Source organism: Haliotis asinina, chromosome 6, assembly GCF_037392515.1.
Source record: "Haliotis asinina isolate JCU_RB_2024 chromosome 6, JCU_Hal_asi_v2, whole genome shotgun sequence".
NCBI lineage: Eukaryota > Metazoa > Mollusca > Gastropoda > Lepetellida > Haliotidae > Haliotis > Haliotis asinina.
The window spans coordinates 43197486-43219348 of NC_090285.1; the positions used below are offsets into that span (position 1 = coordinate 43197486).

At 39.7% G+C, this 21863-nt stretch overlaps 1 protein-coding gene across 1 annotated transcript in view; it reads right to left on the reverse strand.

Annotated features, from left to right (window-relative positions):
• Positions 1-21863, reverse strand: part of LOC137286408 (activating molecule in BECN1-regulated autophagy protein 1-like) — a 44768-nt gene that overhangs the window by 17525 nt on the left and 5380 nt on the right. Inside the window, exons 2-9 of the mRNA XM_067818261.1 lie at positions 21122-21363; positions 19698-19834; positions 18806-18864; positions 5373-5556; positions 4062-4237; positions 3482-3580; positions 2858-2985; positions 280-2040 (exon numbers count right to left, since the gene is read on the reverse strand). Coding sequence (XP_067674362.1) covers positions 280-2040; positions 2858-2985; positions 3482-3580; positions 4062-4237; positions 5373-5556; positions 18806-18864; positions 19698-19823 — 2533 coding nt within the window. The 5' untranslated portion in view covers positions 19824-19834; positions 21122-21363. The remainder of the gene's footprint in view (positions 1-279; positions 2041-2857; positions 2986-3481; positions 3581-4061; positions 4238-5372; positions 5557-18805; positions 18865-19697; positions 19835-21121; positions 21364-21863) is intronic.

A 21863-nucleotide genomic window follows, 5' to 3' on the forward strand; every position in this document is an offset into this window, starting at 1 on the left:
GTCTCAATATGAGATTAGAGAACACCAACCCAACCATGTGGTTATATGCACTTTATATTTGGCAGATTTCTAACCAAGGGCAGGTAACTATATTACTCAAATCTCTATTTCAATGAATGTACAAACTGCATTTGACACATTATCACAATATTACAGGTGAAACCAAAAGGCATTTTTCCTGGTACTAGCAGCTTTTTCTAATGAGTGATAGCACAAAAGTAAGAAGAAGCCTTAACAGCTGAACTTAATAAAGTGGACATGTTTCTAAGGTGTACTAACCTGGTGTAGAGTTATTATAAGCAGACGGTGTATGAGAGAAATCTCCCTGGTCTCGTGGCCTGGTGATGGTGATAAGAGGAACATGCTGTGATGCCTGCCCTGATGTCACTGTTGGTGTTGACTCTGCACCTTCAGGAGAAGACTGGTTGGAGATTCTACCTCGAAGGTTGAGAATCCTCTCTCGATCTTGATGCAAAGCTCGCAGTCTTTCTGTGAACCTCTCCCTCAAGGCAGTGATCCTTCGATCCAGTTCAGTCACTTGTCTTTCTAATCTTATTGTAAGGGAGGTTAAATCTTCTCTCCGAGAACCATCTGCAGGAAGGTCACGAGTGATTCTAGAAAGAACACTTGATGTGGTTTGAGACGGGTTGTTGTTTTGATCACTATCTTCCAATACATTTCCTATATCATCATGTCCTGTAGCACCAACAGGTGACTCCACACCAGCAGCCTGGTCAGACTCATCCTCCACTAAACCTTCTACACTCTCCATAACAGAGTCCTGCTCGGTCATAGCTTCATCCTCATCATGTGGCGAGTCCTCTATTCCTGGCAAATCAACAGGTCTCCGAGCATCTTCACTGAGACCAATGACATCTGTGCCCTGGTCAGAACACTCAGGGAGCTCCATGGTTCCACTGGTCTGACTAGTGCCATCTGTGGTGAGGGTCCTCTCCTGGTTGCGAGAATTAGAGTTACGAGAAGACAGAGAAGTTTGATCGGCAGTGGAATCAGATGAGTTGCGATTGTGTTGAAACATCATCATATTAAGCAGCCTACTAGTGGAGGCCACACTAGGCCTACTTCTGGGAATGGCAAGTCCTGCTGAGGTCGGCACTGCAGTAGGCAAAGACCAGGTTGTCTGATGACCTGGTGCAGAAGAACTAGTTATTGTTACTGGTTGGCTGTTGCTGTTCGCTATGCTGGGATTCAGTGTTCTACATATTGCACAAGGGGGATGGGAAGAAGAGTATGAGGAAGGGGTAGTGTTTGTCTCAGTCATTCGGCTAGTGCGAGGGACTTCACGGAATGCACTGCCAGAAGGTCTTGAGCGAAGTCTGTTCAAAGAAGACACATAAGGGGAAGACACAATACTATTAGGTCCTGAGACTGGTCTTAAGGAGCTTGAAGATAAGTGTTCAAATCTTAGACCAGATCTCAGATTAGCACCAAAACTCATTGTTCGAGAGCCAGCTCCAGATGTAGGGGGGTTAGAATCTGCAGAACCAATCCTTCTCAGATTCATCCAGTTACTCCCACCAGAATTTCTTATAGAGTTCAAAGACATGGCACTGTTGTCTTGGGTGTAATCATGTGGGAATAACTGAGGACGTACAGCACTAGCACTAGTAGTAGTAGGTCGCACTAACAAGGGCCGTTGAGCACCAACTTCAGCCATCTCAGACAGCTGTGGAGGAGTTGTTGACCCTGATGTTCCCAATCGTATGTCCATATCCTCCTCTTCAACTGAAGGCCATACTCTGGGTGGAGGACTCCATGTCCCAGGCTGCAGACTATGCATTGTTGTGAACCTTCGCAGCTCATGAAGGGGATAGGGGTTATTTCGTCGTCTACTGGAAATGCTGGATACAATGTCCCGAGCATGCCTGGTGGTTTCAGTGATGGAGGAAGCATAGTTTCCTGCCCGCCGGAGTCTCTGTTCGACCTGTGAGGAATAGTGCCTCCCCAGTAAGGAGCTGCTCTCTGTGGAAGAAGAAGGACCCTGGCTCCCACTGGAGCTGTCAACATCCATGCTGCTTTCTGGAATGACAAAGAAAACCATTGCTTATTTATGCAGATATATCTCTATTACCAAGTACATAGTTAAAGTTCATAATTTGTATTGACTGTACTCAGAGAATGTCTAACTGCAGTCCATTAGTTTAACCATTGGAAACCTGAGCCAAGCCCCTTTAATTCTTGTCCACAAAGTAAGTTGAAAATCATCCAAGATGATGCTATGCCCTATACTCTGGAAGAGACAAAAGTTTTGATATTTTGTGTTTTAATACCTGCGCACATCTTACTCAGTGTGTATGTATGTCAATCATCATCGTACTTTATTTTCTTAAAACTGATGAATAAGAGAAATGTATGATTCTTCTGTTTGCTGATAAACAGCTAGAGCAACAATCTTTGTCACTGGGATACAATGACGTGTCAACCATGTCAGCGAGCTTGACCACTTGACCCATTAGTTGACTCTTACAACATACATGGGTTGCAGAAGATCAATTCTAACCCAGATCATCAGCGATGAAAAAGAGAAATGGTATAGGTAGTAGGTACAGAACCACTACTATTTTATTAAAACAGCCATACAAATAAGTGAATGCGTAACATTAAAACATTCTTACAACCAAGGGATTGATGAACTTAAATGATCAGAACAACTGTCTCTCTTCCATGGTGTTCGTCCTTCAGAAAATAGCTCCACATAAACTAACAATGCCTTGTAAACAATAATACATTCTCAAGATTGGAAGTCTTCTTCAATAAAAGCAGCTTGACAAAGAAAACGTATCTTATGGACAAAGAAACATGTAGAAGTACATTAAACATAGTTCTTCTTGTTTACCTTCATCGCCCCTGTGGGCATTACGTAGCCTTTCCTGCTGGTAGTCATGAAAACGCTGAATAACCTGCTGATACCGCCTCCTATTGGCATATTGTTGAAGTCTGTTGGGATGTGGACCATTTGTTTCACTGCAGAAAAAGTTACATTTTTGATAATTCACACTGTTTTATGCAACCATTTTCACAACATCAGACATAATGATGCTGACTTCAACCCAAAATCAAAGACTTATTACTATGATGATATGAAGATGCTACGGCAGCTCTTGCAATACACTCATTGTATTTGAGCATTAAAACATGATCAAATATTGAAATCAATTGGTCAAAAGTCGCCATTCCACAACATGCTTATGTTCAAGTACCACAGTTACTATGGTCTTTGTGCTGTTCTTTGTGGAACAGGGCCAAATACCCATGTTCATCCAAAAGACTGGTGATCTAATCATCAAGACACGTTTACAGGCTGACATGAGACGGCTCTGGCATTGCTGACTGGGCCCCATACCCATGTTCATCCAAAAGACTGGTGATCTAATCATCAAGACGTATTTACAGGCCGACATGAGACAGCTGTGATATTGCTGACTGGTGTTTACAACAATAACCCCTTCTCCACTCTTACTTGATGTGCAGGACATTGCCTGGCTCCTCTCGGTGCACCGTGGTGTTATTTGCAATGCCTGTATACAGGTAGTGGCCCAGAGGATCAAACCGAAGCCATCTGCAAACACAGATGCCATCTAAGTTAGAATGTCAAGAAAGACAACCATTATTGAACAGTTTGCTTCAATTCAAAAACAAAACTTAAGCTTTATTCAGTTTGCAAAGATCCAAAGGTTTCTTCATTTTCAGCTACTTCAATATTTTGACATGCTGAAGTATTCTGATGTTAACAAAGGAGTGACTTGTTCCAACCTTGGATCTCTATCCACTATGAGCAGTATTTAGTAACTGTTTCGCTTTTTCATCTCTTTTCACCTGATTCCAGTATATATTCTGATTTCGATTAGAATGAGAGTTCAAACAACCTACAAATCGGTTACCAGCAGAATACCTATTCATTTAATCAAACTTACGCTGAGTTGACCTGTAGACATCTAAAGTAAAAGAGCTAGTTTGGGTGCCCATCAAGATAAGTGCCTATCACGATCTTCCAGTCAAAACAAAATGCAGACTCAAGTAAATGGGTACATTATACCCACCTTATTCTTTCAAATTCATAGTTTGTCCTTGAGAATGCAAATGGTTCTGGCTGGCTCCAGTCCCAGAAATACACAGTGTTGCCAGTAGCAAACACCAGCACATGGTCCATGGGGTGGAATGCTAATGATGCTATCACCCCATTGGTGGGGGAATGCCAGACCTCACTGCCCCCTCCCTGAAACACAACACAAAACACACTGGCCACCTGGGACACTTGAAGGAAATCTAATACACACGACTAAAAGAAGAATATTGACAAACTTGATGGAGGTTTCAGAAGAGGTTTCTGAAAGCCATGTATGCAACAAAACAGTCACATCTTTCATTATCTTACCTCACACATATATGTTATTTTCTGATCGGCTAAGCCAGTCAATGTACCCTGGTTATAAGTGAGAAAAAGTTTCTATGTTACCCATTGGGAATGCCTAACTGATGGAATTTGTTAGTAGTGTTGGGCTGTTGCCTAACTCTGGTTCTCCTTATCTGGTGATCCCACTGACCGGCTTCAAACAGTTAAAGTATTAACACTTAGGTTTTCGTTACGATAAATACGTTGTTCACTGGTCCCTCAGGGCCAATGGGTTGATGCATCTTCTATGTCACAGAGGGTACCTCAATCCATGTCAACCTTGAGTCCATTCAACAACTTATATATACCTAAAGTGTGCTTCTCACTATATATTAGGTCATCTCTTCTTTTCCCAGAACCACGTTTGAGGTTTTTGTTTTAGAGGGTTTCACTTTTCATTAGTAAGACCACTCCCCAAGTTTTACTTCTGGAGTAAGACCGCTTCCCAGGTTTTACTTTTCCTACCTTTATATGAACATTTAACATTCAAATGGTACATGAGTGTTTGAAATCAACTGAAAAATATCTTTCAACTCACAATGCAAATGTTTTCCCAAACAAGATTGGAACCACAGTTCTCTCATCCGTAGGCAGACACTCTACCGTATGACCGCATGGCCACCGGGTCGACGAAAGTGTGTGGGGTAACTTATCTATTTATAGTTACTGTCAATAAATTGATTTTACGAGCGCCTCAGTCATTGTTATGACTACGTTGTAATTGATCATCATTCACAGCCTGTATGTTAGAGAAACCACTTCTCCTTGGTTTTGGTATACAATGTAAACCCTCAGAGGAGTGTTTTCTCCTCTATTACATCAACTACTTGCCTGGAAATATCCTCCCAAAGTTTTTTGCAAAAAAAATCAGAATCAGTTTGGTTCTTGAATAATATCAAGGTCATAGTACCCGCAGTTTTTCAAATAATGAGCCTTGGTTTTGTTCTCCAATACTTACATGCAAGTCCCAGATTCGGACCTCTCCCCCAAGACAGCCTGATGCCAGGATCTCATTGGATGAGGGATGGAAGGCCACACACCAGGGTGTCCGGGGATGGCCAGTGAGCACGTGTGTACACTTCCCTGATGCGATGTCTGTCACACGCACTGTATGGTCACCATGAGTTGAAGCCACCTTTGTGCTGAAATAAACACAATATCAGTCAAACACCTGATACTACTGTATGAGAGAGATTAATGGTGACACTTCTCAAACAAGCTTGATTTTAAAAACAAAACACACACAAAAACAGCAAAATTTTCTCATTACTGTAATTATTCAGTTCTTTTACCGCCAAATATGTTTTTGCATGTTTTATTTTTATCCCCATATTTTAAATATCAAATTTCTTCTTGTTAGAGTTATTATTTTCTCAAAATTTCCATTATTTTTCCAGTCATTCAGTTACTTGCTCACCCACTGCTCATGACATCAACTGATCACACTGTCATATAAGCAACTGGCTGCCTACAATGGCAGTTCTCAACAGGGTTGATATCACAAAAATGTAATTTTCAGAATAAAATTGATATTTTATACTTATCCTGACTCATGCTTAATTGCTTACTCTCATCTTCCTGGCAAAGGTAGTGGAACACCTGAAATCCCTTCAAGTGACCTTCTAAAAGAAGGGAACGTAAAATCACACTCACCCAAGTATTACCTCCCTTTTCGTTCCACATGGTCAGCTGACCTCAATGATACTTCACTCTCTCCTGTAATCGTCCGACATGAGAATGCGAGAATTCAGCGTGCCTGGGAGGGGCAGCTGGGAGGGCATTCGCCACGAGTCAGGATAAGCAAAATATCAATTTTATTCAGAAGATTACATATTTTTCCTTATCGTGACTCATGCTTACAGAATCCAATGAAAACGGCGGTGAGTCAGGCCACGCTGGATTCTGCTGTCTGTTGTTAATTACATCCAATAATTCCCCACCTAACGGGAACTTGTAACAGCGATAATTCATTCTTCTCATATTCATTGTTAATTTTGGGGAGAATCACATCCAGTCGGAAAAAAGTTTTGTTGACTGGTACGTGATGACACTAATATACCTAGTGTCTTGCTAATTTCTAGCAACTAAAAATCACGATACAACAATCGAAACTAGTTGCGAACTTTATTCATGTTCAAATATCTTCATAATGAATATAAGGTCATAATCACTTATGCTAGTCTGTTCAAGACGTGTGCATAGACTTTCCACCAAAATACTCTGCAGCATCTGGCTTCCGTATGTCACGTGATTAATCGCGTGAGTTAAGTCAGCGTTGTCGGGAACTGTTAGTTGCTGAGCAACGACAAGTGGTCCAAACTAATGAATGCCAGTGACATCCTCCTTGGCTATGTCTTGCAGATAATGTTTTCAAACATGTCTTAATATGGTCCATACGTGAAGACGGAATATTGATGGTTGGCCGTGCACTTGTTTTGTGTAGGGATGAATGTGAAGATTCTTCCACTCTGGTAACTGTAGTGTTGGTTGTCCTAGCTCTTCTATAAGTGTTGGAAACCAAGTGTTGTGTTGGCCAGTAAGGCGCGACCAAAATCAGTAGTAACCTCTTTGTTCGTCTGATTTTCTTGATGACTTTTGGTAACAGTACTGGAGGGGGAAACGCATACGCGTTTATTCCTTCCCATGGAATGCTGAAAGCGTCTTTTGCCCAGGCGAAGGGATCTGGTACTGGCAACACAAAGGTTGTTGTCTGTTTGTTGAATCTCGTTGCAAATAGGTCTATTTGCGGAGATCCGAAAGTTTGACTGATTAGTTGAAACACTTCCCAATGCAGCATCCATTCTGTTGGAGATGGACGCAGGGGACGAGATGAAGTGTCTGCCATGATCTTGCAGGCTCCTGGTATGTGACATGCTTTTACTTGAAGATTCAGACATTAGGCGTTGCAGAGATAGTGATCTTGGTGACCTTTGTTTGTTTATGTAAAACGCTACTGTTGACTTGTCCATGTGGATCATTAATAACTTGTTTCTCAATGCTGTCAACCAGTGTTGGATGGCATGAATGACCGCTTTCATTTCCAGCTGGTTGATGTGAAGAGTCTGTTTCTCTTTGTTCCGGATTCCTGATGCTACCTCGTTTTCCAGATGAGTTCCCCATCCTTAGAGATGCGTCTACGTAAAGGTGGTTGTTGAATACCGGCTCTAACATATAGGTTCCTGAGCAGACATTCGATCGGCGAGTCCACCACATCAGAAAAGGCTTCAGACTGGAAACGGAATCTGTCCTGTAGATTAAAAAATCATTGTAAGGGACGCAACTGCAGTCTTCCTCTTCTGGTCATATCTTGTGCTGACGTGAGGAGGCCTAGTAGACACTGCCATTGTCGAAATGTTCGCGGAGAGAGTAGAGCTTGCGTTATTATTTCTTGAATCTTGACCCACCAGTCCATTCAACAAGAATCTGATGCAACATAGTGATGAAACGAATCCCGAGGAATTTGATATCTTGTTGAGGTTCCAATTCCAACTTAAGGTGATTTACTAACCAACCCCGTTGTGTTAGTAGCCTGATTGTGAAGTCTAATTGTAGTCTGAGGTGACTTTTCCGTTGATGCGTTTGTATCCCCTCATCCAGATAAAAAGCACTGCGTAGCCCCAAGGTGTAGCTAATTGACGATGGGCTTGGTTATCCATATAAATAGCCATGGGCCAAAGATATTCCAAACGGCAGGACTGTCCACTGATAATGCTGGCCATTGATAAGGAAACGTAGATATTTTCTGGATTCTTGATGTATCGGGATATGCAGGTATGCATCTTGTAGATCTATGCTGGCTAGATAGTCTGCTGGTCTGATGAAGAGTCTTAGTTGAGGAAGATGTACCATCTTGAAATGTTCTGGCTTCAGTAGAAAGTTTTTGTTGAATTCCTTCATGTTGTAAATGAGACGGAATTTCTCTCTGGAATTCTTTGGTACTAGGAAAATTGGAGAGTAAAATCCGGCCATTAGATTCTGTGGCTGTATTACTTCTACTGCTCCCTTCTGCAAACAGTGTTGATATAGCATCGGCCAACTTGTCTAGTTGATTGTTTGCGTAGATGATGGGAGTTGGTTGTTTTGTGAGTGGTGGTCTTGTAGAATATTTATGACATAGTTGTCGTTGAGGATCCCCAATTTTCCCAGTAGCATTAAAGACGTCCACCCACTTGAGATGGTTTTATGGCAACGACTGGGAGTGGAAGACTCCAGTCGTTCTGAAACGTGTAACGTGTAACGTTGATTTGTCTGTTTAAGGACAGAAGTCAAAGTGTCGGTGGATTTTATCATCATAACTTCCCTTGAATCTTGGGTAACTGATCTTGCTAGCCCTTCAATCCTTCTGTCGAATACTGTAGGTGCAGACCATGGGGCTTGATACAAGGGCTTTGTGAAGTTCTCACTCCATAAGGTGGTGGACAGGAGAACCGGACTACGAAGTAGATTAATTCCCGTGGTGGTAGAAGCTACATGTTCAGACATAAACTGCTGATCCTTCCTCTGTGTAATGAGTGCCGACATGATCATCCTCTCTTCCTCATTTACTGGATTGCTAAACTTAGCGATGAATCTCATTGATGGCTCTAGATCGAGCTAATCGGGAAAAGGTTCACCTTGTAGTAACTTGATTGCTGTCTTGAACGCTGTAGACAAAGTCTAAGGTATCGTAGATACAGGAGGTATCGGTGGAAATGTTAACATATCAATGTCGTCATTCTTCATCTTGTATGTGTTGAGCTCGTTGGTATCCTTAGATGGGGAAGCCAGGTTTAAAGCATCTGTGATCCATGATGTGATTTCCGAATCCGAAAATAAGACTAACTCTGGTGACAATTCATGTTCATGTCTAACTTCATTCTTCCTAGAGAAAGACAAATTCATAGATCGCCGACAATCCCGACTGCGCGAGTCTAAGTCCGAAGGGGAGGATGACTGCATACGACGTCTTCTATGAATAGGGGAGACTGATGGAGACCTTCTGTGCTGACAAGTCCATCCACGAGTGCACTCACGCGAGCATGTCACGTCACTCACCCGAGTATAGCTACTCGTGTGAGTGCACTCACTTGGCAGGTATATCCTTCTCTGTGCTGCAATCTGATGATGGGGACCTGGGTCTTCTGGAGTGCGTGCATGCATGCACCTCCTCTTCATCCTGAGACGTGAGTGCATGTCTAGATGAATGCTCTTGCTGATTCACAGTCAACATCGTTGATGAGTGCAGTCGTCTTTCCTTTTCCAATCTTTGTTCCATAAAGTTCATCATCTGCGTTGTAAATTGCTGCATGAAGATGCCTGTGTCGAATGCATGCAGTGCGTGCATTGACGACTGTGTTGAAGAGTTGTCTGCGATGCCTGTGAATGCAGTCGACATCTGCGATGTCTGTTGCAGCTGAGATGTGTTCTGAGGTGTTGAAGATGTCGTTGGTGATGCATGGTGTCTTCACTCATTAATGGAGACTCGTCAAAATATTGACGTTCCTCTAATGGGACTATCTCCTCCCCAAATGACTTCTTTACCATTACTTCTTAATTTTCTTAGTCTGAGATGGTCCTGTCTAAACAGATGATCTCCTCCGAGTCTTGGGAGAAGACTCGCCCGACCTCGGACACAACCTTCGTCAGGCAATAGGGAGAGAGTGAAGTATCATGGCAGTCAGCTGAGCATGTGGAGGTAAAAGGGAGGTAATACTTGGGTGAGTGTGATTTTACGCCTGCTTCTTTCAGAAGGGAACTTCAAGGGACTTCAGGTGTTCCACTACCTTCGCCAGGAAGATGAGAGTAAGCAATTAAGCATGAGTCAGGGTAAAGAAAAATTTTTATCTTCATTTTCTCTATCCAAATGTCATCAAAACAGTGGTGAGTGAGTTTAGTTTTATGTCGCTTTAAGCAACATTCTAGCAATATCACAGCAGGGTAAAATGAGCTTCACACATATATCATTATACCCATGTAGGGAATGGAAGGACGGTCTACAGCGTGACAAGCAAATTCTATTCCCAGTGGACAACCTCCAATCCTCAAAGTCATCAAGTAATACAAATGAAACAGAAACTGGAATTATGGATTTCCCATCCCTTGTGATGGACTGTGACGGACTGTGACTGACTGTGACTGACTGTGATGGACTGTGATGGACTGTGATTGACTAAAGGTTCAGAATCAACACCATTCATTTATTTGGGACAGAAATTATGTAATCTCTCAGAACTCATAGGTTATTCTCAAAGCACAGATGGCAGTTATGAGTTTATGTGATGTGTTAGTTACACATCAACAAATACAAGTTTGAAATGAATAGAAACAACATGTAAGCAGAATTCTCCAACAAGGTCTACTCATGGGTGTAAATGAGTCCAGACAAAAGGGAATAAACTATACTGAAAACACTAAGATATTCATTAAAGAGCAATGTGAATGAAAACATATATCCAGTGTACATGGATAGCGTCAGACCCTGGGATTCGCACACTGTAGATGGAAGTCGACAGCCTGCCAGCCCCAGTGTCAAACTGTAGTTCACTGAAGTTATTACACATGACATGTCACATTTGTGTGCTGTTCATAAATTTTATGTATGATTATAATTTCAATGGCAATTATAAGAAATATTAAATGTGTGTTTTTGATTATTATCCCGTGGGTCCTTGGAATTTTCAGTGGGTCAGCCAGACAGGACCCAATGTCCTGTTACTTTGAAACACCATTCATAAACACTGGTACACAAATGAGAATCTGGTGCACTATGTTAATAGTCAAAATGAACTTCACTGTATGTGAAACACAATGTTTCAAGTCTTAAGGGGTCACTACATCAAATTAACTACCCTGCTAATAGCATAGAATATGAGACCCCCCATAATTCTAAACACAGCTTATGCAAGTTTCATCTTGTGACACCTTTAAGTTCACCAACATCCTCCCTTGAATGAATTCTTGTTCAAATGAATTCTTGTTCGACAAGCTCCTGTTACTTTTGACAAGGTCATGTCAAATCAAATAAAGATAACAATCACTGTCCTATACCTCCTGGCTAACAGACACCGGCAGACTAATTATTCCCCGTCTTATATTAATGTCCCCTGACTTGAGTTGGATTAACAGGACCCTGCCACCATTCATCAGGGTGTTACTTGGCCAATGTTCCTGTACAACTTGTCACTCTGTCAATATTGCACCTCAAATTTGACACTGAACCATGGAAAAAAGGACAAAGTATTAAATACAGTAACTCAAGTAAATGTTGGGGTTATTTGGTCATTTGATCAGTTTCACATAACGATAGAAGTGATGCCAGTTGAGTGTCACCTTGTGATAATATCTTTCCATTTTCAATAAATTAAACATGATGTTACACAGCCATTGATATGATGAGGTTTGGAGCATAATGAGTTGGTTGCTTTCATACAGTGAGTAAATTTGCTTTAATGCCACTTTTAGCAATATTCCTGCAATATCACAAAGGGGGACACCAGAAATGCTCTTCACACATTGCACCCATGTGGAGACTGAATCAGGTTCCTCAGTGTGATAAGTCAACATTTTAACCAGTAAGCTGCCCATTGCCACTTGCTTTCCTACAAACTATGATAAACAAGTCAACATGACACAATTCTTTACTCTAGGATATATCGTCAGCCCTGCAAATCCCAGCTGAAGCTGTTACAAAGGAAAACCAAGCTCCCATTCATACAGGTGTGTGACCTGTTACCATTCGGTACAGAGAACAATGCCTGGTCAATCTCTCACACCCTGGACATAGTCCACCATCAAAAGTTTGTCCTGACCTCTGACTGGACAGGGAAGACATCTGTTGCTAGCCACACATCAACATCCTGTTAGAAAGATGTTTACAGTAATGCAGATAGTTTTACACTGCTTGTAGCAACATTCCAGTCATGTCTTGCCAAGGGTCACCACCCAGGTCCCAATAGATCTGACATATTACATCTCTGAGGGGAAGGTCACTTCATTCCCAGTACAGAAAACATAATCTTTGCACTGATCCACTTAAGTTCAATTTAATTTCAATAATTTTAAAGTCCAGTTAGGTATACTGTAGATTTCAGCATACTGAGTGAGTGAGTGAGTGAGTGAGTGAGTGAGTGAGTGAGTGAGTGAGTGAGGTTTAACGGTGCTACCATCAATATTCCAACACAATCACCACAGAAAAAGGCTTCATACATTGTACCCATGTGGGGAATCTAACCCAGATCTCAGATGCTTTGACCATAAGGCTACCCTTCCAACTCCATACATGAAGTGGATTGTTATCAGTGTTCACAAAAACCTGCATGTTTCACACATATAAATATACATTTCACACACTATATTTTCTACCTGCATGTTCTGCATGCAAAGGATTTTGTGTTTGGGTAGTTACATCTCTAAATTACTTCTTGAATTCCATGATACTAAAATGTAACACTATCTGTTTTAACATGGCGAGATTACCTGAACTTGGAATTTCCATTCCTTATGCAGTAATGTGTCTGTGTACGTGCATCCTGTTCTAACTGTTCGTAAGTATATTTCTACTTCACACTGGATCACCAAATCTCTACTTCTATCAATTTATCTATATGGAAGGACAATTACACTGAAAATATAAGCCTGGGGCTAACTGTCAGATACAAGGTCACTGTGACATAGGTCGATGACCTGGAATCCCTAAATGGATACTGAAATTTTTTATGCGCTTAATCACATTACTCTCCTATGGCGTTTTTCAAAACTATATTTTCATTAACATGTTTTTAATGATTTATCTTGATTGGAACTGCAAAATTTAAACATCATTCACTTTAACATTTAAGCAAATTATGTTTTGGTAATATGGCCAAATATCACAACCCTTCTTGCCTAGAACAAGAGATGTTCGTATTTATTTTCGATGAAAAATGGCTTTAACAATTTTTTTCAGCATGTACATAGTAAGCAATATGTGTATGGTTGTGTTAATTGTTACCAATGTCAAAAAATGCCTAGATGAGGTATCAGAAGAGGCAAGCAGGGCTTTAAGCTTCATTTGATACAAAATGTTATCAAATTTTAAAAATAAACATAAAATCCTGGAGAAAGAAACAAAATTTAAAATTGCTAAGTTTATCATCAAAACTGTAACCATGACAAAACCATATTATATACAATAAATGTCCATCATCAGAATTTCTGCCATACCAGGCAATGGTGCTGATGACATAGCTCCCAGCTGCATACTTTGCCTTTTATCTACAGTAAGCAGAATCAATATGGCTTGTGTCGTGACCCCGTCGCAGATGCTGGCACAGATAAATGTTGGGCAGATTGAGTACTTATCCACATGGAATCATTTCTCTCTGGATATCTAATATATTCTCATTCCTTTATGCCAGTACGGTTTGTATTTAAGCAGTGTAAGAGATGTAATGAAAATAATTTGACTTAAATTGGACCTTCAAGTAAATTATTTACCAGTGTTTAGATGCAACGATAAACAATTCTTTTCATACTTTCACCTCACTTTCAGCAATATTCCATCAATATCACAACACCAGAAATGGGGTTCAAACATTGTGCCTATGCAGGGAATCAAACCTGGGTCTTCAGCAAGACCAGCCAATGCTTTAACCACTAGGCTACCCCACTGCCCCTTCTGTGCTAATCTAACCTTGTACCAAGATGTACATTTTATGATTCAAGCCGTTTACTACTACTAGCCCACTTGTGAAATGTATGTATGGTTCGTATTAGTCAAATCACTGAACTAAAACCAACATCATGAATCAGCAACACACATATTGACCCCCAAACAATGTTTAGCTGCCATTTTGTTTCTTATTGACCAATGCTGTGATTCTCACTTTTACCTTGTGTACAAGTATCACAAGTATCACACCTGCCTAATTACATAATATGGCAGAGACAGGACTTGGGTGCATGAGTCATAAATCAGTTTATTTTGTTTATGGTGTATAGCCTGATACGTGTTAAGTTCAAATTGCATGTGGTCAATGATTGAAGCTGTGTATTGCATATTGTCTTTAGACAGGCAGGCAGACATATAGGTTTCAATAAACCAAACATTGTTTCTCTGCAACAGAGGCTGCTTACCACAATCAACAAATATTTTTTTAATGTAACGAGTAGATTATTTACTTGTTTGTGTACACAACCAAGATTAGACCACTGCTCACGACCTCATACTCTGGGCATGCATACTGTTTCAAGCTCCGCGAACCTTTTCACTGCGCATGCATTACGGGTGCAGAGCAGCACAGCTGTTAAAACCACTTTCCCCCCCAGCACTGGGTGAAATTTAGTGAATCGTCTGCACTCCAATTTCACAGACTTTTTTTTTCATCACATTTTGTTTCAACTTGATAGGTTGCACTGACATTTTTTATGATTTGTTTCGGCATATACATACCAAAAGGTATCAGAATCTGCAAAGTTGTGTTTTACGTTGCATGTGATCTTTAAAGTTGCAGTAAGTAAGAAGGGTTCATAAACGCACTATGTTCTATTATGTTCTATATCCTGCCTTCATCAATCAGTAACGTAATAGAACATATGAGAAGACACAGCCACACTGGGTAATTACATTCGGTAATTACAACATTCAAATTATACCACTGCTCCTTCCTTTTTAATACCAGTATCTGAGCAACAGGAAAATTACAATGCAATTTTTTACTACTTTTGTCATCTTATACAGATGCTCGGCTGATAATGACTTAAGAAGCTCATGGCAGAAGTTTACACTGAAACTGCTGCCCCTAATACTTCAACATATCCTAATGTGTAGGACACTGGCCATATTCCTTGAGTCTTAGTGAAAATAATGGTCTACCATGATCATAACCTCAAGCATACTCAGCATATATTCAGCATATACTCAGCATATATTCAACATATACTCAGCATATAATACGCAAGTTCATATACAAGACTATGTCACTTTCTTCTTCCTAATGATACCATGTACAAGAGAAGCGTACCTCAATCTAAAATGGGAAGCTTGTCAAGAGTTTGAAACTCACTTTCCCCAAGCAAAATTACTCATAAGAAAAAGGTTCTCTCACAATCTCAAGAAAAGGAAAACCTTTTGTACTTCAGCTATGAAAGTCTTCACATTTGGCTAAAAAGTACTGTAAGTCATATAACATTAAATTATTTTTTTTTAAACCAAAAGGTACTTCAAACATGAATATCAATATCATACTTAGTTTCAAATTATAATATTTAAACTGCATCATTATTTCATACATAATATGGTTTCATTTTGCCAGGTTGTATCTAAATGATTTCTTTAACATTTGACTCCACTTCACCACTAGTGACCACCAACATGTCACTTTAAATTCTTTCCCACTGCAGTTAAGTCCCACAATCCGGCTTCACTGCTTGCTGTGTTATTAAATGGCATTAACCCCAGGCTCCTAATCATTCCAAACTTCTCTTAATTTGAGCAAAGTCTAGACATGGGACAGCGTGACACAGCAGCAGCGCCTCAGGCTGGTGACAGCCGACCGTTGACTGGCCACTGACTATCAGCAAGAGGACTGGCCTTGACCATGTTCATCAGTGAGTGACTGGGCCACAATGGTTCTCATTGAAAGCAGGAAAGTCAGAAGTTCATGGACTCAATACAATGCATGTAATTTCATGTGCTTTGGGAACTTATCAGCATTCATTTTGGAAAAGTTAGTCATGAGACCTGTTGCTAAAATACAAATACAAACTAGTTCTGTTACGATTCATCTGCGTATTAAAAGAATCAAACTATATCCTTTCATGAGCTCAACTCAATCATGGTTCCTAGAATCAAATATTTATCAAAATTTTTAAGAGAGTGTTTTTAATTGGAACTAGTAAGCTGTTAATTTAAATGAGATATGCCAAAACAAAATATCCATGCAATGCAGTTGTGTAACGTGTGACATTTTGCCAAGGCTGCCTTACAGCACTGTCATATGTTTTTTTTTGTTTCAACCTAGGTGACTTACATGACATGTTTGTTATTTTTACTACTTGATAGTAAACTAAGTATTTATGGACATATACTGAAAACCAGGAAATTTTTGCGTCAATAAAATTTTGCGATTGAACAGTCAATACCATAAATGTGACGATAAAATTTTGCTGTTTTATGCTATGGAAGTAACAACACCGAAGCGTCACTTCACATACGGTGATTCCTTCCTGTTGTGTTGTAATGCCACGCTAGCGATACACAAGTACTGTTAATAGTGGGCCCGATAGCTATTGTTTTGTTGTTTGCACAAGAACTTCCAAGAAGTGGGCGATTATTGGAGTAGGGGCATTCATTTGTAACATGTCATTATATTCCCCAGCTGAGAGCCAAGAAGACTCGTACCCCATTCGTACGCCATCATTGCCAAGAATCGTGGCAAACCAGTCAAATCGCGAGTAGTAAAACGCATTTCAAACTATGAAAATGACGGGACCATTGAACTTTGAAACTTCGCTAAACTATACTAAGTACAAATTAAACATAAACTCTGAGCTTTAGGATGAACAACTTTCAACACTATGCAAAAGTAATGACCGTATTGCTGTTTTGTCCACAGGATGTTGGATATTCTAAGAGCCATGTTTGGAAATTCAGAGTTATCTTTCCGTGATCATAGTACTAGACAATTTTTATCTCCATGCCCGTTTGTGCTTAGACAGGACTCAGTCATGAACATGGCCACGAAAGGGCTACGAGATGCCATCCGGCTTGCCAGAATGACACGAGTAGTTACAAATGTCTGCTATAAGGATTGTGAGTGGTCAAAATCAAACATGTGACCTAAGGCAGTCAATCAGCAAAGGATAATGTTCCTGTAAACATAGATTCAGACGAAAGTTTTGGGTAAAATTATTTTATTCTGAACATGTTACACAACACACCACCACCTATACTTACTTTATGGACCTTACGGCACACTATCGCCCAAAAAGATGGAAGTAGTAAGTTAATATGTTCATTTGACAATTTTTACAAGTACTGTTGTTGATTGTATTCTTCAGCTTATTCACTTGGATTAATCATCTCCCCGAAACATCACTACACTGCTCTTTGACAACTTGATGATATGGACCTGTTTATGATAAAAGCATGTGTACGAGAAACATACATCCTGCTTGTTTGAATCACCAAAACTAATGATCGTCGGCATGAGAAAGCAGCGTTAAATAATTGCAACGATTTATTAATGCGACACAATAAACATCGCATTTTTTGCATTGATTTATCGCTTGCCAAAATTTCCTGGTTTACAGTATTGCTTAAATCAATAAAACATATCATGTGACATTAAATTTTAACTCACTCATAAAACACATCATATTATCCTCATGTATTTGCTGAATCTGTGAAACAATTCCCTTTTCAGAGTTGGTATCAACGAACAGCATCACAAAAGAAAGATAACCATAGTGATATGCCCTATGCCTGTATCTAACATCAATGAGTTGGAGTTGCTCATGTAATAAATATTCTAATAACCTGATAATGACAACAAGAATATGTGATACTATGTACTTCAAACATCAGTGGCATATATATATATATATCTGTTTCAGAACCTGAATGACTGTCATTAACGGTGAATTGTAATGTTTCAGTATAAAACACTTCAATGATTACAACCTGTGAAGGTACTGGTTAGAACTGATCTTAAGTAACCCATGCTTGTCATAAGAGGCAACTAAACGGATCAGGTGGCCAGGGACACTGAGTATGGCATAAGACTAAACACATTCACTCAATGATTATATGAAAAATCAAGGGAGTGTGTGATATAGTATCATGCCTTACCAACCAAACTATTTTGGAACTTCAAATTATATCACAGAATGGGCTCCACGGTGTCAACAAAATACTATTTATCCAATCACTAGACTTCTTCGTTTGTGATAAATTTTAGGAATGATCAATATTTTAAAAACTCATTCATTCAGCAACATTCCAGCCATATGGCGGAGGTCTGTAAACAGTCAAGTTTAGCACAGACAATACACTGATCAACAGCATGAGCATCAATCTACAAAACTGGGATATGATGGCGTGTCCACCAAGTCAGCAAGCCTGACCAGCCAATCCTGTTACCTGGCTCTTACAAGCGTGAGTTACTGAAGATTAAATCTCATACAGATTTTCACAGGTCATGGATTACAACTACAAGGAGGTCCAAGTAGAGAGACCACACCCTGCTATTCCATGTGACCTGGACCCATTCCATGAAACAAAAATAGCACTACAGCTGTCATGAGTCGTGTTAAAGAATGGCAGTTCTAGCTACAATCACTTCATGGGACAGGATTTCTGTTAGATTTGGTCCCCAGGATCTATAAATCAAAACCAAAATTATGTAGGAAGAAATATCACAAAAATACACTTACCCATCCGGACTGAAGTCCATGAGGAAAGTAGCTCGAGGTAATCCTGAGAGCTCACAAGCCTGGAAACAACAGACAATTTCAACTGATTTTCTTCATTTCATATATGTACCACAACATTGCTTCTCTTGTAAGAGTCAACAGGACAATAAACAATAAAGCAATACTTTTTCAGATAAATACGTCCATAAATGATTCTAAGACCTTACAACATTGTTGTGGTGTGTATCTGTTACGTTTTCTGAATTTTCCCTACCATATCATGCATATTTTTCATCCGTACATACCCCAATATGGCCCTTATCTGGTGCCCTGCAACTCATTCTATTTAACAGTCTGTGATAACAGTATCTCCAGTGTTGGCTCAAGAGAGGGTTTTGGAGTGTTTTGACTCATCAAATTCAGTGAGGACCCCCTCTATTTTACATCTGCTAATCTATTTAACATTGGAGGGGGTGCAGAAACATTATTTTCATCAATTTGGACCCACTCAAAATTTCACCCAAATCTAACCCTGTATCTCTTACATTTACTGGTATAAGTCATAAAGACTCTGGACTCAACACAGAGAGTAAGTCTAGCATTATATAACACCTACTCTCAATATATGAATAACCAGTTAAACATCTACTCAAATTCAATAAACAATCACACTGGCGACATACAAACAACTGGCAACATACAGACAACAGGCAACACACTGATAATCACACAGGCAACACACTGATACTCACACAGGCAACACACTGATACTCACACAGGCAACACAGGCAACACACTGATACTCACACAGGCAACACACTGATACTCACACAGGCAACACATGGGCAGCATGGACAACACTCATTAGACAGACACATGGGAAACACACTGACAACACTCAGTCTATATATACCTGGTTCTTGGTGAGTGTAGATGTCCGGTCTTCAACCAGCGTACCCAGGTTTTCACCGCCACTAGCTTTGGACTTCCTCTTGGAACACCCATGCTCACGGCTTTGAAGAAACTGGATGACATTCATGGTTCTGTCACCTGGATCAAAATACCACTTTCTGTGAATTTACTCCAGCAGTACATTCCAGCAATATCTGACTCTACACACTGTACAATGAGGGGAAACGACTGTGATTCAGATATTCAGAAGGCTTCTTAAGCCATGACATACTGGACTATTAGACTGATATCATTCTTAATGATACTCATATCAAATTTGGACACACAGACAGTCACATGAATTTGTTGACAGCACAGCAGTTTTTGATTATAGCCACTAGTCCAAACCGTTAGTAACAGGCTACTAATTTCTCTTCAGGTCAGGTAAGAGCAGCTTATTCCATACATATATTGAGACTGAAATACACTGAAAATAATGGGGGAAAATATGTTCTCTTTGTAGATTCAAAAGTATCTGGCACAGACTGGAACAGGAAGGTAGAGTTAATATCTGTGCTGGAGTGAATATACATTTGGTCAATAATATTGCTGCTATTTCCCCATCACCATAGTAACCATCATTCCATGTCTTCAGTAATGTTACGTCAGCCAATATTATGGTAGCTTCTAAACGGTAAATCGGCCTTAAACCTTTTAAATTTGTTCTTGAAACCTAAAAACTCATTGCAATTTATTATGTTTGACGTAAGAGCTCCAATTATCACTTGGCCTGATTCTAAATCTAGCAGTGGCGTGATTGGCCCAATCGCCGTAGGCACTTCAATTATCAGCTCTGAGTTGCACTCCTTAGTCAAGGCAGAATCCGGTAAGATATGATCATGACTTCAACACCAGATCTGCTCTAATTGAGATTCCTCTTACCGCCGTGATAGTCAAGAGGCTCAGCAAAGCAATTTAACATTAGAATTACAACAAATACAGTTAATTTTGATACTTACTACAAATATTGGATCATGGGATTTCATAACAAGAGTCATCAGAAGATAACATACCCCCAGCAGCTTCCCTATATTTCAAAGAACAAACCATCTGACAGCTTGATTTTTTTTGGACAAAGTCCAAATCAATTTCATGGAAATAATGAAAAATATGAATACCATAACTCTGTAAATAGCAAAAGGCACCATTTCAAGATCTGCTTCATAAATCTGCTAAGTACTGTTGAAAGATATTTAAAGATTTTCAAGTAGTGCTCCAGAAACGAAGCCCACCCCATGCTTTTGAGACTAAATCTGAACCGTTTCAATGTAAACCAGGAAAAATAAAAATGACAAAATGCTGGGGGGATAAAATCTGATAATCACAAAAATTATATCAATATAATAATACAAGTTACATCCCCAATATATACATGACGTAACATACCTCACTCCAACTGTGCATACAGACGTAGGGGGGCAGTTCCCGCTGCACCCGATGGTGCAAACAGCGACAGACACAGGAGATTCATGGACAGCCTATGTCCTGTCTTCCAGGCACACCATCATGTAGACGTGTATATACAGAAATCAATCAACAAAGTTCTGATTAATTCCTCATAATGGGCTAACAAGTCCAGGTAATCACATCCAGTTTCTGATGACTCATCTCTTTTCTTCTTCCACAGTCTGTGAAAATAATTGGTTTAGCTTTAATACAAGATTAGTTTCATCAGAGTATATCAGGTACAGCATCTCACCTTTATTCAAACATATAAAATCAAAGGGTTGAGGAAATGCAAAAAATGTTCCTTTACACTAAAGACCTACAATCATAAACTTGAAATGCTTTACGCGAACTTGTTTCACTGACTTCATAATTTGATATCAAAAGGTATTGTCTAAGTACATTATAATTATATCACATCAACACAAGATGAAATATAATATTATCGACGACAGAAGTTTCATATCAATAACCATAAATAATATTTCTTATTGGCAGTATTTCTGATTATGTATCAGATATCGATGCTGATAAGAGCTACAAGGTAAGTAAGTATTTACTCAAAGTTAAAATTCCTTGATTTCTCTGATTTTAGTCAACTTCATGTACACAGATATGTATCAACATTAATACTAAAAGTCCACAGAGTATTAATTACAGTATTAAGTACTGCTTAACATTC